The 25,754-nt window shown below is 44.8% G+C and overlaps 1 protein-coding gene across 1 annotated transcript in view; it reads right to left on the bottom strand.

The window, feature by feature from the left end:
• The window catches only part of LOC116811212 (sterol-4-alpha-carboxylate 3-dehydrogenase, decarboxylating-like), a 27,716-nt gene extending 8,418 nt beyond the window's left edge, over window positions 1-19,298 (bottom strand). The window contains exons 1-4 of the mRNA XM_032756278.2: window positions 17,505-19,298; window positions 13,173-13,331; window positions 4,669-4,815; window positions 851-979 (exon numbers count right to left, since the gene is read on the bottom strand). Of these exons, the coding sequence (XP_032612169.1) occupies window positions 851-979; window positions 4,669-4,815; window positions 13,173-13,331; window positions 17,505-17,666 (597 nt within the window). The 5' untranslated portion in view covers window positions 17,667-19,298. The remainder of the gene's footprint in view (window positions 1-850; window positions 980-4,668; window positions 4,816-13,172; window positions 13,332-17,504) is intronic.
• Between the last annotated feature and the right edge of the window lie 6,456 nt (window positions 19,299-25,754).

Here is a 25,754-nt window from a genome sequence, read left to right on the forward strand (position 1 = left end):
GCCAAGTGGAAAAGTACTTTTCCTTAAAATAAAGCAAGATCCTTCCGTTGTTTGTTTTTCTAAGTAAGGGAGGGGGGGTGAGAGTGCCACTAGGAAGGTGCCTCCAGCCTGATTCCCGTCTGCACGCTTGCAACTGCTGTAAATTCCCATAGCAAGCGAGGAAGCTCCCATGGCACTGAGGGTGGACTGTAGGCTCTGGAGACAGACTGCCTGGGGTCAGCCACCTCCTAGCTGCACAGTTTTAGAAAGGTTCTGAGTCTCTCTGTGCATCTGTGCACCACAGTCTTCATCTATAATCTGGTGATGATGTGATAATTGTGACCTTTAAACAAGGAAAATACTCCTGGAAAACACTCAGAACAGTGTCTGGCCACATAAAGCTGTTCTCATAGTAATTTTTTTTTTTTTTTTGGGAGACAGTGTCTCTCTCTATCCCCGAGGCTGGAGTGCAATGGCACAATCTCGGCTCACTGCAACCTCCGCCTCCCAGGTTCAAGCGATTCTCATACCTCAGCCTCCCAAGTGGCTAGGATTACAGGCGCCTGCCACCATGCTGGGCTAATTTTTGTATTTTTAGTAGAGATGGGGTTTCGCCATGTTGGCCAGGCTGGTCTCGAACTCCTGACCTCAGGTGATCCACCCACCTCGGCCTCCCAAAGTGCTGGGATTACAGGCGTGAGCCACCGTGCCCAGCCTCTCACAGTATTTTTAAATTTAATTTCACCCACAAATTTTACATCTCAAGTCAGGTACGTAGGCCTCAGAATACAAACTTCATAAGTTCATAAACATTTTTCTTAGGATTCTAAACCCTTCAGTCTGCTCACTCAACCAGTTCCAAGGTACATACCCTCTCCTGTAAGATCTTCGTCTCTGTGTAGTAGTCAATGGGTTTTATGGCATAGGGAAGGTCTTCAGTTCCATTCTTGATATCGACGCCCTCAAAGATGACACTGGCACTGCTGGTTAAAATGAGTTTCTGACAGAGGAAGGTTAGAAAAAATAAAAGTCAGAAATTATCACAATGCAAACAGTGTGATGATCCTGTATGAAACAGAATCAAGGGGCATCCCTTTGCTGCCCTCGCATTCGAGGCACTGTAGAAATTATTTGCTGCAATGCCTTTGGTTTTCATGCCTTCTTAAAATAATCCAAAGATCACCATCTTCTGCAGCTATGTGGATTCCAGACACACTATGCATTACATTCTAACCAAGAATCAAGAGATCTTGGTTCCAAAACAAGGGATAACACATTTTTTCTATCCCATCACACCTGAGAGATAGAATAGACTTTCATTCATGGTATCTCACTATGACGGTGATTCTCTGTTGTAAGTGAAGGGCAGCCCGCAAACTTCTAGGAAGATGTCTGTTTGAAAAAGATCACTGGCTATTCTGATAGTGACCTGGCCATGTGAACACACATAGGAATACACACACCACACGACCTCTTAAGAAATGCTATTCTAAAGGAAGATGTTCTCTTATGAGGGTCCCCAGTGTCCAGCCTGCTGGTTAAGAGAAGCTCATCCAACACTGGACACCATTAGCATGAATCATATCGTTCCCATTCTTATTCAACATTGTATGAGAAGCTCTAGGCAGAGTGATAGGGTAAAATAAACAAGAATTCATAATGATTTGAAAAGAAACTGAACTTCCATCACTTACGGATGAGAGAAAAATCTACACAGAAAACACAGGCAAATATGTAGAAAATATTAGTGTTTGGCAAAGTTACTGAATTAAAAATCAATATACAAAAATTAACTAGTCTTATATATTAACAATAATTGAAAATGTAATATAAAGTTATTAAATAACAAAAAATGAAGTACATACAAATAAATTTAACGAGATATGCAAAATCTTTATGAAGTAAAGTATAAAACTCTATTGAAGACATTAAAGAGCGAGATAAACAGAAACATATCCCATATTTATGGACAGGAACACTCAATATGGGAAAGATGTCAATGCTCTCCAAAATTACCTACAAGTTCAACGCAATTACAACAGCAGTCTCAGCTGGCTTTAGCAAGGAACTGGTTAAGCCAAATATATGCAGAAGAACAAAGGGCTCAGAATAGCCAAGTGAAGTTTGAAGAAATTGGTTGGGGGCGGGGGTGATTTATCTACAGTACACTGAGACTTATCCTAAAAAGGCAGAGCCTCTCTGCATGGGCAGACAGGGAGGTCAATGGGGCAGAGGGGAGAGCCTGGGAACAGGCCCATGTAAGACACCAACACCTAAGACATCCTGCAGATGGTGTGCAGCAATGCAGAAAGGATGGATTATGCAATAAATGGCACTGAACTGCTTATACACATGGAAAAAAGTTAGATCTCTATCTCACACCATATGCAAACATAAATTCCTGGTGGATTAAAGACTTAAATGTGGAAAGCAACACTTAAAACCTTTGAGAAAAAAAAGTACATTAAATAATCTTTTGATCTCAGTGTTGGAAAATGTTCCTTCAATACAACACAGCAATCACTTTCTGCACTCTTACCCACTAAGCTACTCTGCCCCTTCAGTAAATAAACCAGAGTTACATATGCCAAGATGAATAAAGAAAAACATAACATTGGGGAAAAAAGCAAGTTGCAGGAGGATCTGTTCAGTAAGATATCATTTTATAAAATCTTATAACATGCAATCCAATACTTTATATTGGTTACACATGGAGCAAATGGAAATAAACCCAAATTCAGAATTGGTACCCATGGCTACAAGAAGAGAGCAATGGCATCGCGGATGGGCACACATTACACACGCCAGTAATGTTGTTTCTTAAATGCTGTGGTGAGTGGAGAGGTGCTGTTTTATTCTCAAATCTTGTTTTTTTTTAATTTTTTTGTAAGAGACAAGGTCTTGCTCTGTTGCCTAGGCTGGGGTGTAGTGTTGGGATCATAGCTCACTGCAGCCTGAAAATCCTGGGCTCAAGCGATCCTCCTGCCTCAGCGTCCCGAAACAGTTGAGGCTACACGTGCAGACCACCACACGTGGCTTTTAAGCATTTGTGTAGAGGTGGGGTATTGCTATGTTGCTCAGGCTGGTCTTGAACTCCTTGGCTCAAGTGATCTTCCTGCCTTGCCCTCCCAAAGCACTGGGATTACATGTGTGAGCCGCCACACCTGGGACGCAAATCTTTTTTGTATGCCCCCAACCTCCCATTTAACAAAGAGCAGCAGGGCCCTTCCCAGGGCTCCAGTTACATCAGCATGGCTGAGTGCAGAGTCTGGGACTTGGAGAATCTGCTTTGACCCCACCTCTCCCATTTACTAGCAAACAGCCATCGTTTAGCCCCTGGTCACCTAACAAGGAGCTAATTAGGTGAAAACCGCAGCAGGGCAAAGCATCTTCTCAACTACTAGGGGTCAGTTATAACTGACCTTTTTCAGGGCCCAAGCCCAGAAGAGCTCCAACCCTGCTGGGCCGGCTGAGGATGCTGCGGACCAGCTAACAGTGCCAGGAGAGGTTGTTGGGAGAGGAACCCCCGGCTTGCTTCAAGCTTTTCCCTTAATTTCTGCAGTACCTGTGGCTATGCATCCCTGTGAGGGTCAGGATGCTGAGCTGACATGGAGCTGTTTTAGCCAGTGGCTGGGGTCCTATATAAAGACAATTCTAAGAACCAGGATTGGTAACAATGCAGCAAGCTACAATGGGCAGAAAATTCGTATCCCCTCAGGCCTGAGTTATAGCAAGTTTCTATTGGCTAACGGTAAACACAGTTTGCTTTTCTTTTAAAATATAAGCAAGGTCTGGAAAACAATGTGGTGGTTCCTCAAAAGGTTAAACATAGAACTAGTATATGATCTAGCAACCCTACTTCTGGGTATATGCCTGAAAGAATTGAAAACAGGGACTTGAACAGATATTTGTACACTTGTGTTAATAACACTATTGCTTACAATTGCCAAAAGGTGAAGACAGTACAGATGTCCATCGATGGCTGAATGAATAAACAAAATGTGGTCCATCCATACAATGAAATATTGTCCTGCCTTAAAAAGGAAGGACATTCCAACACATGCTACAACATGGATGACCCCTGAGGACATCATGCTCGGTGAAAAGCCAGATACAAAAGGACAAATACTACATGAGTCCACTTCTGTGAGGTCCCTATAGTTGTCAAACCCATAGAGACAGAAAGTAGAAGGGTAGTTGCCAGGGGCTGGGTGGGGAAGGGCGATTGAGGAGTTGCTGTTTAATGGGTATAGAGTTTTTATTAGGGAAGAAGAAAAAGGTTTAGAGATGGATGGTGGTAATGGCCGTACAACATTGTGAGTGTACTTAATGCCACTGAACTCTGCACTTAAAAATGGTTAGGATGGTAAATTGTATGTGACATATATTTTATCACAATAAAAATATAAGCAATGTCTAAGTTCTGCAGCTCTTTAACTGAAGGCTAATAGCCTTGAGGTCCTCAGATGTTCTATTTGTGTGCAGTTAGAATATTACATCTCAAATCAGCCTTGGCAAGCAGACCTTCACGATCTCCAGTGACTCCAAGGGCTTCATTTCTAAGATCTTCCCAACACTTTAAGAAGCAACCCTGCCTAGTCCCAGGGAGACTGCAAGAACTACGGCCTTACACCCTTAGAAAGGGCCATCACACGCTCCCGACAGCACTCACTCCAGCCTTCCCCTTACCTGAACCCCAGCCTCTTTGCAAGTTTCAATGACATTCTTGGTGCCAATGTAATTCACTCTATAAAAGAGTTCCTTGTTGTTACTGGATGGCGGGGGTGATGCACAGTGGAAAACTGTGTTGACACCTTTCAGAGCTGGGTACAGATCCTGGAAAAGCAAAGAAAGACAAAATCATCATTCCTGCTTTCACAGGTCAATGGCATTCTCCTGTTTTCACTCTCCAACCTGTGGCTTGTAGGTTCCTTGTCTTATAATTCTATAATCAATATGGAAATACATTCTCATAAAAGAATCAATGATACTGAAGTACATGGGATGGATGGAAATCAAGTTGTCCCTTTAATCACCTTCTCCCCACTAACTAGTCCCCAGTCAAAAGGGGTTTGGGGCATGAGAAGCCTGTGGGATCCACACAGAAGCAACATCCTCTTGGGTGGTTCAGAGCAGGCACCTAGGAGGTAAAACTCCCCAGGAAGGTGAACTCAGATAGAAATTACGAATCATATGAAAAAGTTCCACACCATTAAAGACGGTAAATAGCCAATACACAGGCATATTCCATCCTGTGAAACTTGACACAATACGGCAATCTGAAAGGGATTTTAAAAACAGGTCTGTTTGATTTACTGCTAAAAAGAACAAGAGCTCCTGAGAGAAATGGCTGATTGCAGATCTGGGACAGGATATACACAAGATGAACCAGGCACACCTTGTACCAGAGAGTGAGGATGCTAGCTAGCTAGCTAGCTAAGACTACTGGGGTCATGTTAAAAGCACTCAAGTACCAACCTGAAGAGGTTCCCACTGGGCAAAGAAGGGACAGCTTGACCACAAGAAAGAATAAAAATTCAGGTAAATAAAGGGAAAGAATCAAATATTTATTCTGCATTAAGGTATAAAGATTGGAGCTACTAAATGGAGACTAATAGCATGTCACCATTTTGTCAAACCTTAATTAATATGATCTAAGTATGATTCATGCTTGTCACCAAAAGACAATTATGACAATTATGTGCCAGTTAATATTTTGCCATAATTTCCTCTCTCTACATACAATCACATGATATTTTTTTGAAACCTGTCAAGTAAGTTGCAGACATCATGCTGCCTCTAAACGCTTCACCAGGTATCTCCTAAGAACAAAAGCATTCTCCTAAATAACCATAAAACAATGATCACACTCAAGAAACTTAACAGATATGATGTTCTTATCCAATAATTAGTCTATATTCAAATTCCCCCCGTTGTCCCAATAATGTCTTTTATAGCCTTTTGTTTCGGGGTCCAGGATCCAATTGTGTATGACATGTAGTATTTAGTCCTCAGGTCTCTTCCATCTCTTTTAATCTGAAACAAATTCCCATCTTTTCTGTCTTATTTTAATGCTGCCATTTTTCAAGGGTTTGGGTTGGTTATTTTGTAGACTGTCCTTCAGTTTGGATTAGTCTGTTTCCTCAAGATTAGATTCAGGCTTAATGGTTTTGGCAAGAATACCACATCAGTGGTGGTGTGTCCTTCTCAGCGAATTACCTCAGGAGGTGCGAGTTTGTCCCGCTCTTGGTGATATTAAGTTGGAGCACGTGGTGATGACGATGGCTGCCAGATTCCGGCCATCAAAACGGTACCTTTTCCTTTGCAATTGATAAGTAATCTGTAGCATGTTAATTCTACCAATTAACCTCAGCATTTATTGATAGTCCTTGCCTGGAACAATAATCAATGTACTGGGTATAAAATGGTGACATTCTAAGTCTAGCCTTTTAATTCATGGCCTTTACATTTATTAGTTGCTCTGTAGGGCTTCCCCTTCTCCCTGACCCCAATTGTTATTTTCAGTATTTCTGCGGACCCATGGATTCTTTTTTATTTTATTTTATTTTTTTTGAGACATTGTCTCACTCTGTCAGCAAGGCTGGAATGCAGTGGCATGATCTTGGCCCACTGCAACCTCGGCCTCCCGGGCTCAAGTGATTCTCCCGCCTCAGCCTCCCGAGTCGCTGGGATTACAGGCGTATGCCACCATGCCCGGCTAATTTTTTTGTATTTTAGTAGAGATGGGGTTTCACCATGTTGGCAAGGCTGGTCTCGAACTTCTGACCTCAGGTGATCCACCCGCCTTGGCCTCCCAAAGTGCTGGCATTGCAGGCGCTAGCCCTGCACCCAGCCCACGGATTCTTTTTGAAATCAAAATGCATTGTCATCCGCTACTGTTATGTTTTGAGAGGCTCAAAATGCTCAAAATGTCCCAAATTTGGCCAGTGGAAGCCCTTCAAGTTGGCTCTTGTATCTTCTTGACAGGTCCTCATTCATTTTGTGCTAAGAAAATGTCCTAGACTCATTTTGTACTGCCCTTGCCCTAGGGTCCTAGAATGAGCAATTTTCCCAAGAAGCCCTAGTTCCTTTTATGGGAAATGGTATATAGAAACCCAAATCTGAGCACTAGGCATGCTTATTATTATTGGAGTATCACAAGTAATAATACCCCAGAGGGAAAAACTGAACCAGAGTCCGATCAAGTCTTTAGTCCAGTAGAAACATAATAAAAGTCACAGTGACTTTAAAGTTTGTAGCGACATTAAAAAGTAAAAAGAAAAAGGTGAAATTAACTTTAATGAGACAGTTACATTCCTTTCTTCTGTAGGTAGTTTTTGAAATCTGGTGTGGACTTTACACTTACAGTGCTTCTCAATTCTGACTTGCCACATTTTAAGTGCCCAATAGTTGCACGTGGCTAATGGCTGCCTTGATGGACAGCACCATCCCAGATCTACCAGTATACAGAAAATATTGGAGGACAGAAGGGCATGTTAAATGCAATGGGGATGTAATCGGCAAAACCCAAACTGTGGGAAACTACAGCACCATAAACATGGTTTCTACTAAACATCAGTTATTCAATAAATAGACTGAAGTTTAAAAAGATGAAGGGAACCGTACATTAAAAGAGAGCTAAATATTTCAACCAAATCCAGAGTCTTGACCTTGCTTGGTTCCTTATTTGGAAAAACAATAATACAAAAACATTTATAAGACATTCAGGGATATCTGAACACTGGCCAGATACTAAGGAACTACTGTCAATGTTTTTAAAAATAATCCTTATCTTTTAGAGACAAATACTGAAATATCTGCAGATAAAATGATATGATGTCTAGGATTGACTTCAACATAATCTGAGGAGGAATATAGGTGAAACATGATTGGCCATGAGCAGAGGCGGGGAGGAGGAAATCTCCAATGAAATAGTACAAAAAGAGAAAGAGAAGGAATGCAAGAAAGAGAGGATAAGAGACAGATAATACAATAAAGACCACCATATGTCCAGCACGGCTTCTAGAAAGAGAGAAAAGAGAGAAAAGGGGTACAGTTAATCTTTGAAGAATTTTCCAGAAATGAGGAAAGACATTCATCTTCAGATTGCAAAGACCTACCAGGTGTTGAGTAAGATTTAAAATCAAAACTAAAACTCAGGCCCAGATATATTCTCTATAGACTATAAATGACAAAAAATAAAATCCTAAAAACCATGAGAGGGAAAGCCAGACAACCTACAAAGGAACAACGACCGGCTTGAGAGTAGACTTCCTGTCAGCAACAGAAGATGCACAAGACCGGGGTGACTTTAAAAAGTGTTATGGGCCGGGCGCAGCGGCAACAGTGGCTCACACCTGTAATCCAAGCACTTTGGGAGACCAAGGCGGGTGGATCACCTGAGGTCAGGAGTTCGAGACTAGCCTGGCCAACATGGTGAAACCCTGTCTCTACTAAGAATATAAAAATTAGTCGTGGGTGGTGGTGGGCGCCTGTAATCCCAGCTACTCGGGAGGCTGAGGCAGGAGAATTGCTTGAACCCAGAAGGCAGAGTTTGCAGTGAGCCAAGATCACACCACTGCACTACAGCCTGGGCGACAGAGCGAGACTCCGTCTCAAAAAAAAAAAAAAAAAAAAGTGTTATGTAATACATATTGTGTGTATAAAACTATATAACTATACATACATAAACTTTATCTATATGTATGTATATCTGTCTCTCTCCTCTCTCTCTACTGACTATAAAAACCCATTTTTTTAAAAAAAGAAATGGGCGTCTTGTTATATAGTCCAGGCTAGTCTTGAACCCCTGGCCTCAAGTGATTCTCCCACCTTGGCCTTCCAAATAGCTGGGGGACTACAAGTGCATACCACCACACCCAGCTGAAAGTACATTTTAAAAGTCCTTCCCGGCTGGGCACAGTGGCTTACACCTATAATCCCGGCACTTTGGGAGGCTGAGGCGGGCGGATCACCTGATATAAGGAGTTCAAGACCAGCCTGGCCAAGATGGTGAAACTCTATCTCTACTAAAAATACAAAAATTAGCCAGGCGTGGTGGTGGGCACCTATAATCCCAGCTATTAGGGCGGCTAAGGCAGGAGAATCGCTTGAACCTGGGAGGCGGAGGTTGCAGTGAGCTTAGATTGTGCCACAGTCTGGGCAACAGAGCAAGACTATGTCTAAAAAATAAAAAATAAAAATAAAATAAAATAAAATAAATGAAAAAAAGTCCTTTCCTGCCATGTCTTTCACCCACATCACATCCACCTTGGACTTAGCTTAGATTTCATGATCCACCAGCACCACCTTTGCCTTGTTCCCCTCTCCCTTTATTAAATTTGTCTAGGAAACTCCAACCCTAGTTAAATGCAACCTGCCCCTTCTCCATGCATGCGGCTGAGCAGTTGAGTGTAGCTGGAGAACAACATGGCATGCTGGAGGGTCTCCCTTGAAATCTGTACTCAAGGAAAGCTGAAATAATATACTAGCAACAACAGCATGGCAGCTGGGGAGCCTTTTGGAGAGAAGTTAAAGCTTGCTAAGGATTCTCATCTCCTTTGAGGGAACAAAGCAGTGATCGAAAAACAAAATTCCTGCTTTTGTGGAGTTTACATTCTATGGTAGAAAGGACAAATTTCAGAGATTTCCTCTGCTCTGTATCCGCTCATGGTCAATCATGTTTCAATCAGGACAAATAAGCGAACAAACAAGTAAATCTAGAGGACGTCCGTACTGGCAGGTGTTATGCAAAAACTAGAGCAGAGTAAGGGAGACCAGCGGGGGCTTGTTCCTTAGCACAGGGTGGTTGGAGATTTACAGGAAGTTAGGGAGCAAGCTCTGTGGTTCAGGAAGAGCATTCCTGCCAGAAAGGACACCAAGTGCAAAGGTCCTGAGGCAGAAACTTGGTTGGTGGCCAGTGTGCCTGGGGCAGAGCCATGAGGCGGGTATGGGAGGAAGTGGGCCGGACAGGTAGTGGGGACGTGCCGTGCAGGGCCTCATGGGCGATTACAGAGGCCTCTGTTTGCTTGACGTGGGACTGGACGCCACTGGAGGCTTCTGTACAGAGGGTGGTGTGATCTGACTTATCCACTAAGGGTCCCTCTAACATCTAGGTGAGAGAGTGATGGTGGCTTGGACCGGGGTGGCAGCAATGGAAGGGGTGAGAAGTTGCTAGATTGGGGATCTGTTCTGAGTAGAGTCAACAAGATTTCCTGATGGATGGGATGAAGGGCATGAGAGAGAAAGGAATCAGGCAGGGATGAATCTAAGGTTTTTGGTTGATGGAACTGGAAAAGCAGAGTAGGCCATTAATGGAGATAGAGAAGACTTAGCAGAAATAGGTTTGCTGTGGTGGGGGAGGGGCTTGCGTCAGGGAACCAGGAGCTTAATTTTGGATGAAGCAAGCTTGAAGTGTCCATGAGGTATCCAAACAGGGATGTCCAGCAGGCATACACACACACACGCGCACACACACACACACACACACACACACACACACACACGCCTGAGAGAGCTAGGGGTTGGAGATAACAAGCAGGGAGCACATCAGCTTCTGGACAGTAATTAATCCATGAGATGGGATGGAGTCACTGCGACACTGTCCAAACTTGGAGAAGAAAAGAGAGTAAGTCCTGGAGTCCGCAAAGTTTAGAAATGATAGTGATCAGGAGCCAATCAGCGAGGCAGGAGGAGAAATGAGTGAGGTGGTGGCTTAGAAGGCAGGCAAAGAAAGCATCAGATGCTATTACAGGGTCAAGTCAGAGGAGGACTGAGATTCAACCACCAGATATGGTTGCCTCAAGGTCCCTGGTGGCAGTGACTGGGTAGGGAAGAGGAGGTGGCTTCCAGCTGGCACCAGGATGGGCGCTTTGGTGGGGATGAGGCGTCCTCGGGAACAGCAGGGGAGGCTGAGTAGAGACGTGGACGTGGGCAGGTTTGTGGAGATGGTGCTTGGTGGTACCAAGGGTCTGCTTGAGGGCCATGGCCATGCACAAGGCAAGATTTAACCAGGGTGGGGGTTACAATGTGAAGTACACTGTGGTGGCCACATTTATTTGCCACCTGCGCCAGGCTCTAGTCCCCGGTGACTCCATTAAACACGAGTGTAGGTGTTGCTGTAGAGGTATTTTGTAGCTGTGGTTGACATCTACAACCAGCTGACTTTAAGTAAGGAGATTACCCTTGATACTCTGGACAGACAGTATATACTCAGTTCAAAGACCTTAAAAGTGAAACTGAGGTTTCTGTAAGAAGAAATTCTAACGTGGGACCACAGCATCAATTCCTGCCTGAGTTTCTGGTCTGCCCTACAAATTTCAGACTTGCCTAGTCAGCCCCCACAACCATGCAAACCAATTCCGTGAATTAAATCTCAATCTCTGTCTCCCTCTCACCCACCCGTCTCTCTCCTTGCCCTTCTCCACACATCCCCCTGCCGGGTGTTTCTCTGGAGAAACTTTATGGATACATACAACCAAAAGAGAAAGCGGAAGGGGGTGAAGACTATGCAAGCGAACAAGTGGACCAGGGAACTAAAGGCAGTGAGGCACGAATAGGCTGAGCCATAGTGGGCATGGCTGGATGTCTGGGTGGGGTTAAGGAATCGGGACAGCTGAGGCACTAGAGGGCATGAGCTGGACAGAGAGGAGCTGGTGCTCAGAGTAGAATGCCTGCAACTGAGAAGAAGGAGAGGACGTGCTTACTGGTGATGACAGGGGAGTGGAGGGCAACATCATTGGGTGAGAGGAGGCCAAGGATGAGAGAGGCGAGGGCATTGGTAGGGTCATCTACATGAACACTGAATCACCAGTAATCATGCCAGAAAGGAGCTGAAATCACTGAGAAATGAAGTGGAGTCACTGGGAAGGGGAGCAGGTGGCTGTGGGTGGCCACCACAAGGAAGGAAGGGTGTCGGGGTTTGTACAGTCTGAGGGTATCCTCTTCAAAGCTGGAGGGGCTTAGAGCAGCATGAGCGAGAATGGTTCGGAGGCAGCAATGATGAGCATGGAAGGTGTCTACCCCATCTCCAGTCCTGCAGGTGTGAGCAGCACGGAACAGAAAACCACCATAACTTTGCAGCGGAAGCAATGGCCTTAATATTTCATCAACAAACCATATGGCGAATGACACCAAAGCCAAGAATAAGGGCCCAGTGACAGGCTGAGGGAAGCCATCCATAATAAGTACAACGGGCACAGGATTGGCATCCCAACAGATCAACAAGGAAGGAAAGGTAACCCCAAAGACAAAGGGGCAAAGGACACAGACAAACATTTCACACAGGAGGAAGCCTGAAAGCCGATCACCCAGTAGCAGAGTGGCTGGTTACTTGGTCAGGGAGGACATGCGACTCTGAACATCAGTGAAGCACCACTTCATACTTCTCAGAATGGCAACACCAAAAAGTCTAGTTATGCCCAGTGTTGGCAAAGATGTGAAGCAATGGGGCTTCTGCCACACTGTGGATGTGGAGGTAAAATTGACATAGCAGCTTTGCTGAGCCATTTGGCACCATCTAATAAAATTCAAGATATTCATACCTGTACAACATGGATGAAGCTTGAAAACATCATGCTAAGTGAAAAAAGTCAGGCACAAAAGTACAAATATTACATGATTCCGTTTATATGAAATGTCCAGAAGAGGCCAATCCATAGATGGGAAGTAGACGAGTGGCTGCCAGGGGCTGGGAGGGGAAGAGAGGGAATGGCTACAAGATTTCATTTTGGGGTAATAAAAATATTCTGGAGTTAGATCGTGGGAGACAGTTGCACAGCTTTGTGGATGTACTAAAAATCACTGAATTGCACACTTTAAAAATGTGAAATTTGTGTCAATTAAAAAATCAAGACCCTGTGGCCCAGCACACACTTGTTTTGCAGTTGGAACAATACAGCCCATGGATGGCTTTTGAAGTCAAGTTTCACTGGCACACAGCCGCATCCATTTGTTCATTGAAGTGCTGACCATGGCTGCTTTTGTGCTACCAGGACAGAGCTGAGTATCTGTGACAGAGATGATGGTTATTCATTCTAAGTAGTAAGAATGTGGTGTTCTTTCCTATAACTTTGAAAATTTTCACAATGAAACAACTGTTTTTCAAACAAATTGGCTGGCTTCTGAGCAAGGGAAGTATCCTGGTTTCCCTTCGTGGGCTTGTGGGAAGTCAGCAAGGCTGCATGGTCCATTACCTGTCGGCTGCAGAGGTCACCCAGAAAGAACTGCACCTGGGGATTATCAAACCCTTGCTGGATATCAAATACATTGACAGCATATCCTCTTGCCAGCAACTGCTCCACCATGTGCTGCCCCAGGAATCCAGAGCCCCCGATCACTGTGCATCTCTTGGCCTGTGGAAAGAGAGGAACGGTGGGGAAGACCAGGATAGTGAGAACTGGAAGCTACAGAGTCCAGACTTACGTATCATGAGCCACTGCAATGGCAGATATACTTGTTTGTTTGGAACTCTTCCTGAGCCAAGTTGGAAGCTTTATATCATCCTGGTGTTCCATCACTAGTGCAACCTTAACCTTCTCTCCTGGGATCAGTAAGGAGGGAAGGGAGATAGCGAATGACAGTGAGATGGACTTAGGTTGGGTCTGATGACAAGATCCATGCTTTGTATTCAGTGAAAGGAAATCAAACCACCTATGACCAACACTGGACAATCCAAAAAATACCCCAAAAAAACAGTGATACCTTCTTGTTCCCGATAGCTGATCCCTGGGCGCTTCTCTAAGGACAAAACAAAACAAAACAAAACGGCAGCCATTTGGTAGCTGACAGCTTGCACTGAAAACAACAGAAAGAAGAAAGCAGTCTCCATACTTGCAGGACAAAGTCAGTCCCTTTCCTTCTCTGGCCACAACAGGGCTGGGCTGTGTGGCTCTGGGCTCATCACCCAACCCCTTCTTGCCTCAGCCTAGAAATCTAAGACCGCCTTGATGGGATCTCCTGGTGGGGCTGCAGTGAGGATGGATGAGCCCAGGGCTCTGCTTTCCCTCCTCCAAACTGCAAGGAAGTTGAAGAAATGGGGACAGCCACGGCGTTTATGTCTCAGCCGCCACAACGCACACGATTCCTTGGGTAATTCCAACTCTGGTGACTGGGCATAATGAAAGGACAGAGTAGCACATGCAGGCACTTAAATACCCTCATTTCAGGATGTCGATGCCAAACTGTGGCTGCCGCATACCAGACAAGCTGGCTATGGGTATCTGTAAGGAGGACCTGTGATATCCCTCCTCCCTGGGGTCTTTCTTTTTTTTTTTTTTTGAGACGGAGTCTCGCTCTGTCGCCCAGGCTGGAGTGCGGGGGCGCGATCTGTACTCACTGCAAGCTCTGCCTCCCGGGTTCACGCCATTCTCCTGCCTCAGCCTCCGAGTAGCTGGGACTACAGGCGTCCGCCACCACACCCAGCTAATTTTTTTTTGTATTTTTTGGTAGAGACGGGGTTTCACTGTGTTAGCCAGGATGGTCTCGATCTTCTGACCTCATGATCCACCCGCCTCGGCCTCCCAAAGTGCTGGGATTACAGGCGTGAGCCACCGCGCCCAGCCCCTAGGGTCTTTCTAAAACTGTATCTGGGCCTCCTTAAGATGACAACCTCCGATTTCCTTAGCTCATATACAGTAAATCCGACTTGGGTTTGTGGAAATGAAAGATCTTAAAGAAATTATGTTCTAGATTTAAAAAACAAACAAATCTCCCTACTTATTCCTTAAACATCAACACAATTGAGCTATGCAAGAGACTCAAGGGATGCCAGGGCCAGACATCCTCTCCAGACCCACCTCCCTCCCAGTTGGGGTGTCCCATCTGAAATGGCACTCATACTGGATTCCACCAGGCCCACCTGGAGCTGGCACTGTACTTTACCTTCATCTGTCCATGTGCAATCTACTAACAAAATCGGCCTCACCATTCTTCTACCACCCAAAACTAACTTCCCAACCTGTTCTTTTCTAGGCTTTATTCTGATTATTCCTAAACACAGGTAATCATATCAGGTTACATGATTTGCACCCTGACTGAGATGTATATTTCGTCAAGTCATAGCCAAATTAAATACAAAACTCGCATCAATCCCTTTTCTAGCAATCCCTTTCTTCTCCCCTCCTCCCAAGTCAGCTGTACAGGCAAACTGTAGCTATTTAGAATAACTCTGAGCTGCCTGTTTCCCAACCTGGGTTTCCGCAGTTTACTAAAAGTCTGGCTGAGCCCAAAGACAGTCAGAACTAGATATGTTTCGAAAGCATCCTGAAGGATTTCAGACTGCCTTGTTTATTTCATTTGGCATCTCTAGTTACAGGTGTTTCAAAAGGTTGCTAATCTTTTCGAAAAACAACCTTGCTGTTATGTCCAGTACGATTTCTTTCACGATTTTAATTGTGACTAATCAGTATGCTACTCTTGGACAATGTGACGTGGATTATTTTATGATATTGAAATGTTCTATCAATAATGTTTGGGATGAGTAGGCCAATGGCTGGTCCGTGGAGACCCTTGTAGTGATAGGAATCAAACTGGCCTTTATCCCAGGGAAGTCAAATGTGTGATCATCATACCTATAATGCTATGTGATTAGAGGAGATCACATGAAACTTTTCCTGACCACTTTTTACTTCTCACGGCCACAGTGGACAAGAATGAACATGTACTAACAATTAAGTATAAAACTCAAGACTGGAAACAGCAAGACTCCATAAGGGGTTACTGAGGTGAGTTATAAGATCAACCTCTTGGAGACAGTGTTAAGAATAGGGGCCAGGCACGGTTGCTCATGCCTGTAATCCCAGCATTTTGGGAGGCCGAGGTGGGTAGATCACCTGAGGTCAGGGGTTCGAGACCAGCCTGCCCAACATGGTAAAACCCTGTCTCTACTAAAAATACAAAAAATTAGCCAGGTGTGGTGGTAGGCGCCTGTAGTCCCAGATACTCAGGAGGCTGAGGAGAGAGAATTGCTTGAACCCAGGAGGCAGAGGTTGCAGTGACCTGAAATCACGCTACTGCACTCCAGCCTGGGTAACAGAGCCAGACTCCATCTCAAAAAAAAAAAAAAAAAAAAGAAAAGAAACAAAACCATTTAGGCAAACTAATCTAATTGCAATAGAATCCTGAGATAACAGAATAGTCTAGGGCATTGGGTTTTTCCAACCCTTCTTGTTTTGCTTTGTTGTCAGCAGTGGGACCCTTTTCTCAGAGAGGTCTTATGCAGAATGTATACGTAAGTTAAGACAAATGTGTTCTTTTTATTTTAGTAGTTTAAATTTAGAACTTTTACTTCTTATAAAATCAGTCCACTAATGAGAGAAAAAAATGTTATTTCGAAGGACACAAAAATTCGAAACTAGCTGAAAATGGCAGTTTGCTATAACCATTGGAATCCACATTTGTTTGCTGGCTGCCAAGTAGCAATAAAACCCAAATTTACATAAATGAGGAACTGCAGATGGCAAGTGGCTTCAACCACAGAGGCCCAGAGGAGGCTTGACTCCGAGTTCTACACCAAATACAGGGTGCTTTCATGGCCCACGATAACCTCTTAGGGATCTTGAACCTATTAACATTTGATATAAACACATTTTGTCTTGATGTAATTACGTTGTTTGTTTTGTTTTGTGTGTTTGTTTTGAGACAGAGTCTCGCTCTGTCGCCCAGGCTGGAGTGCAATGGTGTGATCTCAGCTCACTGCAACCTCCACCTCCTGGGTTCAAGTGATTCTCCTGCCTCAGCCTCCTGAGTAGCTGGGATTATAGGTGTCTGCTACCATGCCTGGCTAATTTTTTGTATTTTCAGTAGAGACGGGATTTCACCGTGTTGGCCTGGCTGGTCTCAAACTCCTGACCTCTGGTGATCCACCTGTCTCGGCCTCCCAAAGTGCTGGGATTACAGGTGTGAGACACCGTGCCCAGCCACATTTTTGAAGTGCAACACTGATTAAGAATCAATCAAAGCAAACCTTTACAGACTTATGTGAAGAATCTCCAGGAAGCCTGACAACAACCAGGCTCAACAATTTCTTCAAGTCCTCTCTGAGACTGAGACTTGCGACACTAAGTCTCAGGCCTAATAAATACTGCTGCCGCCCCCCGGGAGAGCTGCTGCCATTCCACTAGGAATCCCAGCCTGGTCTACGGGAGGCCACACGAAGGCAAACCAAGGTGCCCAGTTGACAGCCACCAGTTACTACCAGAGGTGTGAGCAAGGCCACCTGGGAGCATATGCTTCAAGGGGTCCCCATGTGATTGCAACTACATGCAAGAGCCCAGGGGAGACCATCCAAGAACACCCCAGCTGGGCTCAGCCGAAACCACAGACATAAGCAAAGAAATGGTTGTTCTTTTAAACCACTGTGTTCTGATATTGTTACACAGCAATAAGTAACTGATACATCTTAAACAAAGTTATATATCTTATATAAAAAATACCCAACATTGATTAATACATGTACAAATACAATTTTTCACCCACAGGTAAATAGTATCAGCCTGTTGGTATGTACGTGTCAACTTTCTCCTTACCTGATTCTGGTTAACCTTTCCTATGTAAGCATTCGCTTTGGGAGCGTCCTCTGTCAAATGAGTCCGTGCGACTTGGTCTCTCATTGGCTTGCTAACTGCTGGTTCCATTTCGAAGCAAAATCTGGTCCTGTTTGTAATCAACCTTTCTTTCCTTAAAGGCATAGTTAGAGATAGACATTACTGTCGCCTAAGTCAAAACATCTTTAGTTAGTGTTTTGGGCAGATGCCATCCCCCCGTTAATGTTTTTACAAATAGCTGAACCATAGCGACAGCTGTTCGACGAGACACTAGGCTCCTGAGGCTGGGATTACAGGTGTCTGCCACCATGCCCGGCTAGCGGGCCCACGACTCACCGTACTGTTAGATTAGAGGCAGCACAGGAGGCCAGTTACATCAGCTCACTTACCAGTTACAACATGAAAAGCGTCTCTGGCATTGTAGCTTTTCCCATGGCTCTCCCATGCTTCAGCCAGCCTGGATTTCCCCTGTGCTGCTCATTAGGGTGTGGCAGTGCCCACACCTAGGGAGTCCTGGTCTGGGCCCATCATGAACTGTACGGATCTGCTCCAGTCACTTCCCTTTGCTGCAGCTCAGTTTTCCCATCAATGAAATGGGCACAAGGGCTCATGTCTAGGAGCTCAGGAGATGGGGTGCTGGGATGGGGGATGAGCGGAGTGCAATAGGAGACGGAGCTCTCCTGCTTGGCTAAGTTAAAGCCACCCTGACGATGCGTGGAGGAACTTAGTATCTTGGGCCATCAGAAACCCTTGAGAAGTGGTCAGAGTACGGTGGGCACCCAGCAGTTCACAGCAGGGAGACGGTAGCAACAAAATCTGACAATGTTACCAAACAAAGGAGTATGGCTTTAGTGACAGCCCTTAGGGTGCTCCTCTCCTCAGTCACCCATGATACTGAACTGCAAACACAAAGATGCCGCTTGACTATGATGTATTTGGTCTTGCATCTATGTTTTCTTGGTAGTTGCCAATTTACTTAGTCATGGATCCCCTAACATCTGGAGATGGCAAAACCCATGACAAGACAAGAGTCTAACTTTGCTCATGAAAGGCTAGATTCACAGAACACTTCAGTGAGGAGGTGACAGGCAGGCAGCACTGGGGTTCCACCTGCTGTGAGTGCTCCAATCCAACCCCATACCTCGAATTTTACACTCCTTGCCACTTTTAACGAATGGGCATGATCATGTGTCCCAGTGGGGACTGATTTTACGGGCATGTAGAAGGCCAAAATGGCCTTGAAATGGATGCAGGACCCTCAATGTCTGGAGGGGCCATTTGGGGGAACATTTTTCTGAACTCATAATGAAAGTTATCAAGAAACTATATGTCAAAACTTGACTTGTCATGGCCATTTTTAGAATGCATCGAAGTCAATCTGTAGCTGTGTGCCTGCCCTGTCCCTCCCTTTATCCTGGAATCCCCTTCACATTGGTAGGGGCCCTGTCAACTGTTCATTCGAAAGACATGTGGCTGATATTGAACTCACTGGGACTCAGTGTGTATCTAGACCAAAGCAGCTAGAGAACAAGGATTTTGGCACCTTGCACCAAAGCCTTGCCCACTGTTGCAACTTGGGCATGAAACATACTGTCCAGCACAAAGTGGGCACTCATATACCGGCCGGGGGTCATGAGACTACCATGTATGGGCACACCCACCAGAGCTCCCATACTGCTCTCCATCGCATGCACGCATATCCCATCTCAGGTGCAGGGGCTTCAGTGGGGCAAGTGACTGTTATTTAGTGATGATACAGTCACGAATGCCCACTGCTGGCTTCTTATCCAGATTCCCCAGATATTCAGGGAAACGTGAGCAAATGAAAAGGCACATGGCATCTACAGGGGCAAGGAGATTGCCCACATCTGGCCTCTGACCCCACCAAGGCCTTATTGACCTCTGCTGGCAGGGGATCTGAGGGGTCTGTGCCTGGGGCAATGACAGGACCGCATGACAGGCTAACGAGGCCAGCGGGGCTAAGCAAGCCCACCCCCTGTGGAGTTCTGCTCTTGTAAGCCTCTGCTCACCCTCTACGCATGAGAAATCACAAATCACGCCACTCCTCAGTGCAGCTGGCAACAAATGAACCCAGAGTCGGCTGCCCGGGTTCAAATCCCAGCTACTATTCCTTACCAGCAGGTAGCCCTCGGGGGAGTTATTTAAAAGAACTGAGCCTGCCTTTCCTCATCTGTAAAGTAAATGGCCTCATAATGTGTCAAATACCTGTCAACACGCCATTCAAGGCAGCTAATTTTATTATCATTGTAACACGGCTTCCTGTGCAGGAGTCTCCCTGCCCATGCCTCCTCTTGGGCTGCCTTTGGACTCTCTCCACCACTTTAGTTCTCCCCTATTTAATCTGCCGCCATGCGGTATAAGCTTGGGCAGGCAGGGGCTGTCCTGTCTGCCCTGGAAACGGCTCCCAGGTCCTGCCTAAAGACTAACTCCTGGGGTTGTCACAGTAACTAGATGCTGGCTAACAAATAAACAACCAAGGACATGCTTTGTAAAGTATGTGTACAGCGACAGCATGGGGCAGGGGTGTAAAGAAAGACAGATTGGGACTCGCAAGCAAACTTGGGTGGAAAGAATTATTTCCTCTTTGGCCTCATTCAACGAACAGCATAATGACTAACACCAAATGCTTCATTCAGTTCTTGAACCAAAGAGCAAGTTTAACTGCTCCCGTAGCCTTACGTTTTGCATGAAAAGTAGGAAAAGAATGGGCCAATAGAGGTCCTTGGAGGCCTGGTAGGCCCTAAATCCAATGACAAGTGTTCTTATAAGAGACATACAGAGGGGAAAGGCAGGGAGAAAAGGAGGAGGCCATGTGAAGATGGAGGCAGAGGTTAGAGTGATGTGGCTACAAGCCAAGGAACACCTGGAGCCACTAGAAGGTGGAAAAAATGAAGAACGAGTCTCCCCTGGATCCTTCGGAGGGAACACAACCTTGTCAACACCTTGATTTTGGACTTGTGGCCTCCAGAACTGTGAGAGACACATTTCTGTTTTTCTAAGTCACCCAGTTTGTGGTCATCTGTTACAGCAGACCCAGCAAACTATACAAGTATCCTTTGCAGTGCCGAAATCCAAACAGCAGAGCTGCCAATTCCACAGGTCCCCTTGTATGACTAGCAAAAGCAAGAAGCCTTAGAGCCTATTCCTCTCCTCGTTTGCTAGAGGAGGATGTAGGAGGTGAAAGAAGAAACATGTCTCGCTCCAACGGAGCTGTACTGCTGAAACAATAATCACGCAATTCTTTGCAAACCAGCCTCTTGTCAAAACAAAATCTCCTTTGTCTCAAATTATATACCAATTATTTTAAAGTCTGTAAATACTATGACTCAGATAAGAATTTTGGTGACAGCTTAGCTGTTTCTATGGGTTGGAGTACCCAGAGCTAGCCGTGCAAATGAGTCAGATCCCATAGGCAACCCCCGTTCCCCGCCTACTCACCTAAATTCACCATGTGATATATGCTTGGGTTAAAATGTACATTGAGAATAGCTCTGACTGAATAGACATTTCTCCAAAGAAGATCTACTTTAAAGATGGCTAAAAAGCACATGAAAAGATGTTCAACAGGCTGGGCGTGGTGGATCACGCATGTAATCTCAGCACTTTGGGAGGCCGAGGCAGGTGGAACACTTGAGGTCAGGAGTTCGAGACCAGCCTGGCCAACATGGTGAAACCCTGTCTCTACTAAAAATACAAAAATTAGCTGGGCGTGGTGGCACATGCCTGTAATCCCGACTACTCAGGAGGCTGAGGCAGGAGAATCACTTGAACCCGGGAGGCAGAGGTTGCAGTGAGCCAAGATGGTGCCGCCATTGTACTCCAGCCTGGGTGACAGAGCAAGACTCTGTCTCAAAAAAACAAAAAACAAAAAACGATGCTCAACATCACTAATCAATAGGGCAATGCAAATCAAAACCACAGTGAGGTGTCACCTGACACCCATTATTAGGATGGCTATTATCAAAAGCCAGAAAAGAGAAAATAACAAGTGTCAGTGAGGATGTGGAGAACATGGAACCCTCATATATTGTTCATAGGCATGTAAAATGGTGCCACACTGTGGAAAATAGTATGGCATCTCCTCAAAAAAATTAAATAGAGGATTACTATAGGATCCAGCAATTTCATGTCTGGGCATATACCCCCAAAAACTAAAAGCAGGGACTTGAACAGAAATTTGTACATCCATGTTCACAGCAGCATTAATCACTACAGCCAAAAGGTAGGAGCAGCAATGTGTCCACTGACAGATGAACAGATAAACAAAATATGGTCTAGCCACACACAGGCATATTTTTCAGCCATAAAAAGGAATGAAGTTCTGAGACATGCGACAACATGCGTGAACCTTGAGAACATTATGGTCAATGAAATAAGCTAGACACAAAAGGACAAATGCTCTATGAGTGGGGAGTGACTGCTGATGGCGACAGACTCTCAGTGCTGCAGGAGGAAAAGTTCTGAAAGCGGATGGGGTGATGGTCACTCAACAATGGGAATGCATGTAATGCCACTCAACTGTCCACCTAAATATAGTGAAGACGGTACATTTTCTGTTATGTCTACTTTAGCACACAGACACACAGAAGAACAGCACTGAACTACTGAAAACAAGAGCAATGTTTTAGGGGCTGGTGGATTGTTATGGTTCATACATCTGAAGCCTCAAGTCTTTTCCTTTAAAACGTTAGTTATTTGAATCCATTAAAAACCAATATGTGCACCCACGATGTACACTGGGACAAAATCTTAAGCTAAAAATAATCTAGGAAAACAGAGATATGTTGTACTGGTGAAATCCAACCACCTTGCCCCACACCACAGGCCCATGGAAGGACAAAGTTGAGCTGAGTTGCCCCAGCAAAATAAAGGCTAAACTGAAACCTCTAAAGAGATGTGACCTCAGTTCATTTCAAGAGGGCCAAATAGGAACAGCTCCGGTCTGCAGCTCCCAGCGTGATCGACACAGAAGATAGGTGATTTCTGCATTTCCAACGGAGGTACCTGGTTCATCTCACTGGGACTGGTTGGACAGTGGGTGCAGCCCATGGAGGGTGAGCCAAAGCAGGGCACGGCGTTGCCTTACCCAGGAAGCACAAGGGGTCGGGGGATTTCCCTTTCCTAGCCAAGGGAAGCTGTGACAGACTGTACCTGGAAAAACGGGACACTCTCGCTCAAATACTGCACTTTTCTCACGGTCTTAGCAACCGGCAGACCAGGAGATTCTCTCCTGTGTCTGGCTCGGTGGGTCCCATGGCCACGGAGCCTTGCTCACTGCTAGTGCAGCAGTCTGAGATCCACCTGTGAGGCTGCAGCCTGGCAGGGGGAGGGGCGTCAACAAAGCGGCTGAGAAGCTAGAACTGGGCAGAGCCCATCACAGCTCAGCAAGGCCTACTGCCTCTACAGACTCCACCTCTGTGGGCAGGGCATAGCTGAACAAAAGGCAGCAGAAACTTCGGCAGACTTAAACGTCCTTGTCTCATAGCTCTTAAGAGAGCAGTAGTTCTCCCAGCATGGCGTTTGAGCTCTGAGAAAGGACAGACTGCTCCTCAAGTGGGTCCCTGACCCTCGTGTAGCCTAATTAGAGACACCTCCCAGTAGGGGCCGACAGACACCTTATACAGGCAGGTGCCCCTCTGGCATGAAGCTCCCAGAGGAAGGATCAGGCAGCAATATTTGCTGTTCTGCAGCCTCCGCTGGTGATACCCAGGCAAACAGGGTCTGGAGTGGACCTCCAGTAAACTCCAAAAGACCTGCAGCTGAGGGACGTGACTGTTAGAAGGAAAACTAACAAACAGAAAGGAATAGTATCAACATCAACAAAAAGGACATCCACACCAAAACCCCATCTGTAGGTTACCAACATCAAAGACCAAAGGTAGATAAAAACACAAAGATGGGGAGAAACCAGAGCAGAAAAGCTGAAAATTCTAAAAACCGAGTGCCTAAAAACACAAAGATGGGGAGAAACCAGAGCAGAAAAGCTGAAAATTCTAAAAACCGAGTGCCTCTTCTCCTCCAAAGGATCACTGCTCCTCGCCAGCAATGGAACAAAGCTGGATGGAGAATGACTTTGACAAGTTGACAGAAGTAGGCTTCAGAAGGTCGGTAATAAAAAACTTCTCTGAGCTAAAGGAACATGTTCTAACCCATCGCAAGGAAGCTAAAAACCTTGAAAAAAGGTTAGATGAATGACTAACTAGAATAAACAGTGTAGAGAAGACCTTAAATGACCTGATGGAGCTGAAAAACCATGGCACGAGAACTTCGTGACATATGCACAAGCTTCAATAGCTAATTCAATCAATTGGAAGAAAGGATATCAGTGATTGAAGATCAAATTAATGAAATAAAGTGAGAAGACAAGGTTAGAGAAAAAAGAGTAAAAAGAAACGAACAAAGCCTCCAAATAACATGGGACTATGTGAAAAGACCACATCTACATTTGATTGGAGTACCTGAAAGTGACAGGGAGAATGGAACCAAGCTGGAAAACACTCTGCAGCATATTATCCAGGAGAACTTCCCCAATCTAGCAAGGCAGGCCAACATTCAAATTTAGGAAATACAGAGAATGCCACAAACATACTCCTTGAGAAGAGCAACTCCAAGACACATAATTGTCAGATTCACCAAAGTTGAAATGAAGGAAAAAATGTAAAGGGCAGCCAGAGAGAAAGGTCAGGTTACCCACAAAGGGAAGCCCATCAGACTAACAGCAGATCCCTCGGCAGAAACCCTACAAGCCAGAAGAGAGTGGGAGCCAATATTCAACACTGTTAAAGAAAAGAATTTTCAACCCAGAATTTCATATCCAGCCAAACTAAGCTTCATAAGTGAAGGAGAAATAAAATCCTTTACAGACAAACAAATGCTGAGAGATTTTGTCACCACCAGGCCTGCCTTATAAGAGCTCCTGAAGGAAGCACTAAACATGGAAAGGAACAACTGGTACCAGCCACTGCAAAACCATGCCAAATTGTAAAGACCGTCAATGCTAGGAAGAAACTGCATCAATTAATGGGCAAAATAACCAGCTAACATCATAATGACAGGATCAAATTCACACATAACAATATTAACCTTAAATGTAAATGGGCTAAATGCCCCAATTAAAAGACACAGACTGACAAATTGAATAGAGTCAAGACCCATCAGTGTGCTGTATTCAGGAGACCCATCTCACATGCAGTGACACACATAGGCTCAAAATAAAGGGATGAAGGAAGATCTACCAAGCAAATGGAAAGCAAAAAAAAAAAAGCAGAAGTTGCAATCCTAGTCTTTGATAAAACAGACTTTAAACCAACAAAGATCAAAAGGGACAAAGAAGGCCATTACATAATGGTAAAGGGATCAATTCAACAAGAAGAGCTAACCATCCTAAATATATATGCACCCAATATAGGAGCACCCAGATTCATAAAGCAAGTCCTTAGAGACCTACAAAGAGACTTACACTCCCACTCAATAATAATGGGAGACTTTAACACCCCACTGTCAACATTAGACAGATCAACAAGACAGAAGGTCAACAAGGATATCCAGGACTTGAACTCAGCTCTGCACCAAGAGGACCTAATAGACAACTACAGAACTCTCCACCCCAAATCAACGGAATATACACTCTTCTCAGCATCACGTTGCACTTATTCCAAAATTGACCACATAGTTGGAAGTAAAGCACTCCTCAGTAAATGTAAAAGAACAGAAAGCACAACAAACTGTCTCTCAGACACAGGGCAATCAAATTAGAACTCAGGATTAAGAAACTCACTCAAAACCACACAACTACATGAAAACTGAAAAACCTGCTCCTGAATGACTACTGGGTAAATATCAAAATGAAGGCAGAAATAAAGATGTTCTTTGAAACCAATGAGAACAAACACACAACATACCAGAATCTCTGGAACACATTTAAAGCAGTGTGTAGAGGGAAATTTATAGCATTAAATGCCTACAAGAGAAAGCAGGAAAGATCTAAAATTGACACCCTAACATCACAATTAAAAGAACTAGAGAAGCAAGAGCAAACAAATTCAAAAGCTAGCGGAAGGTAAGAAATAACTAAGATCAGAGCAGAACTGAAGGAGGTAGACACACAAAAAAACCTTCAAAAAAATCAATGAATCCAGGAGCTGGTTTTTTGAAAAGATCAACGAAACTGATAGACCGCCAGCAAGACTAATAAAGAAGAAAAGAGAGAAG

The sequence above is a fragment of the Hylobates moloch genome, unplaced genomic scaffold (genome assembly GCF_009828535.3).
Source record: "Hylobates moloch isolate HMO894 unplaced genomic scaffold, HMol_V3 SCAFFOLD_7, whole genome shotgun sequence".
NCBI classification, from domain to species: Eukaryota; Metazoa; Chordata; class Mammalia; order Primates; family Hylobatidae; genus Hylobates; species Hylobates moloch.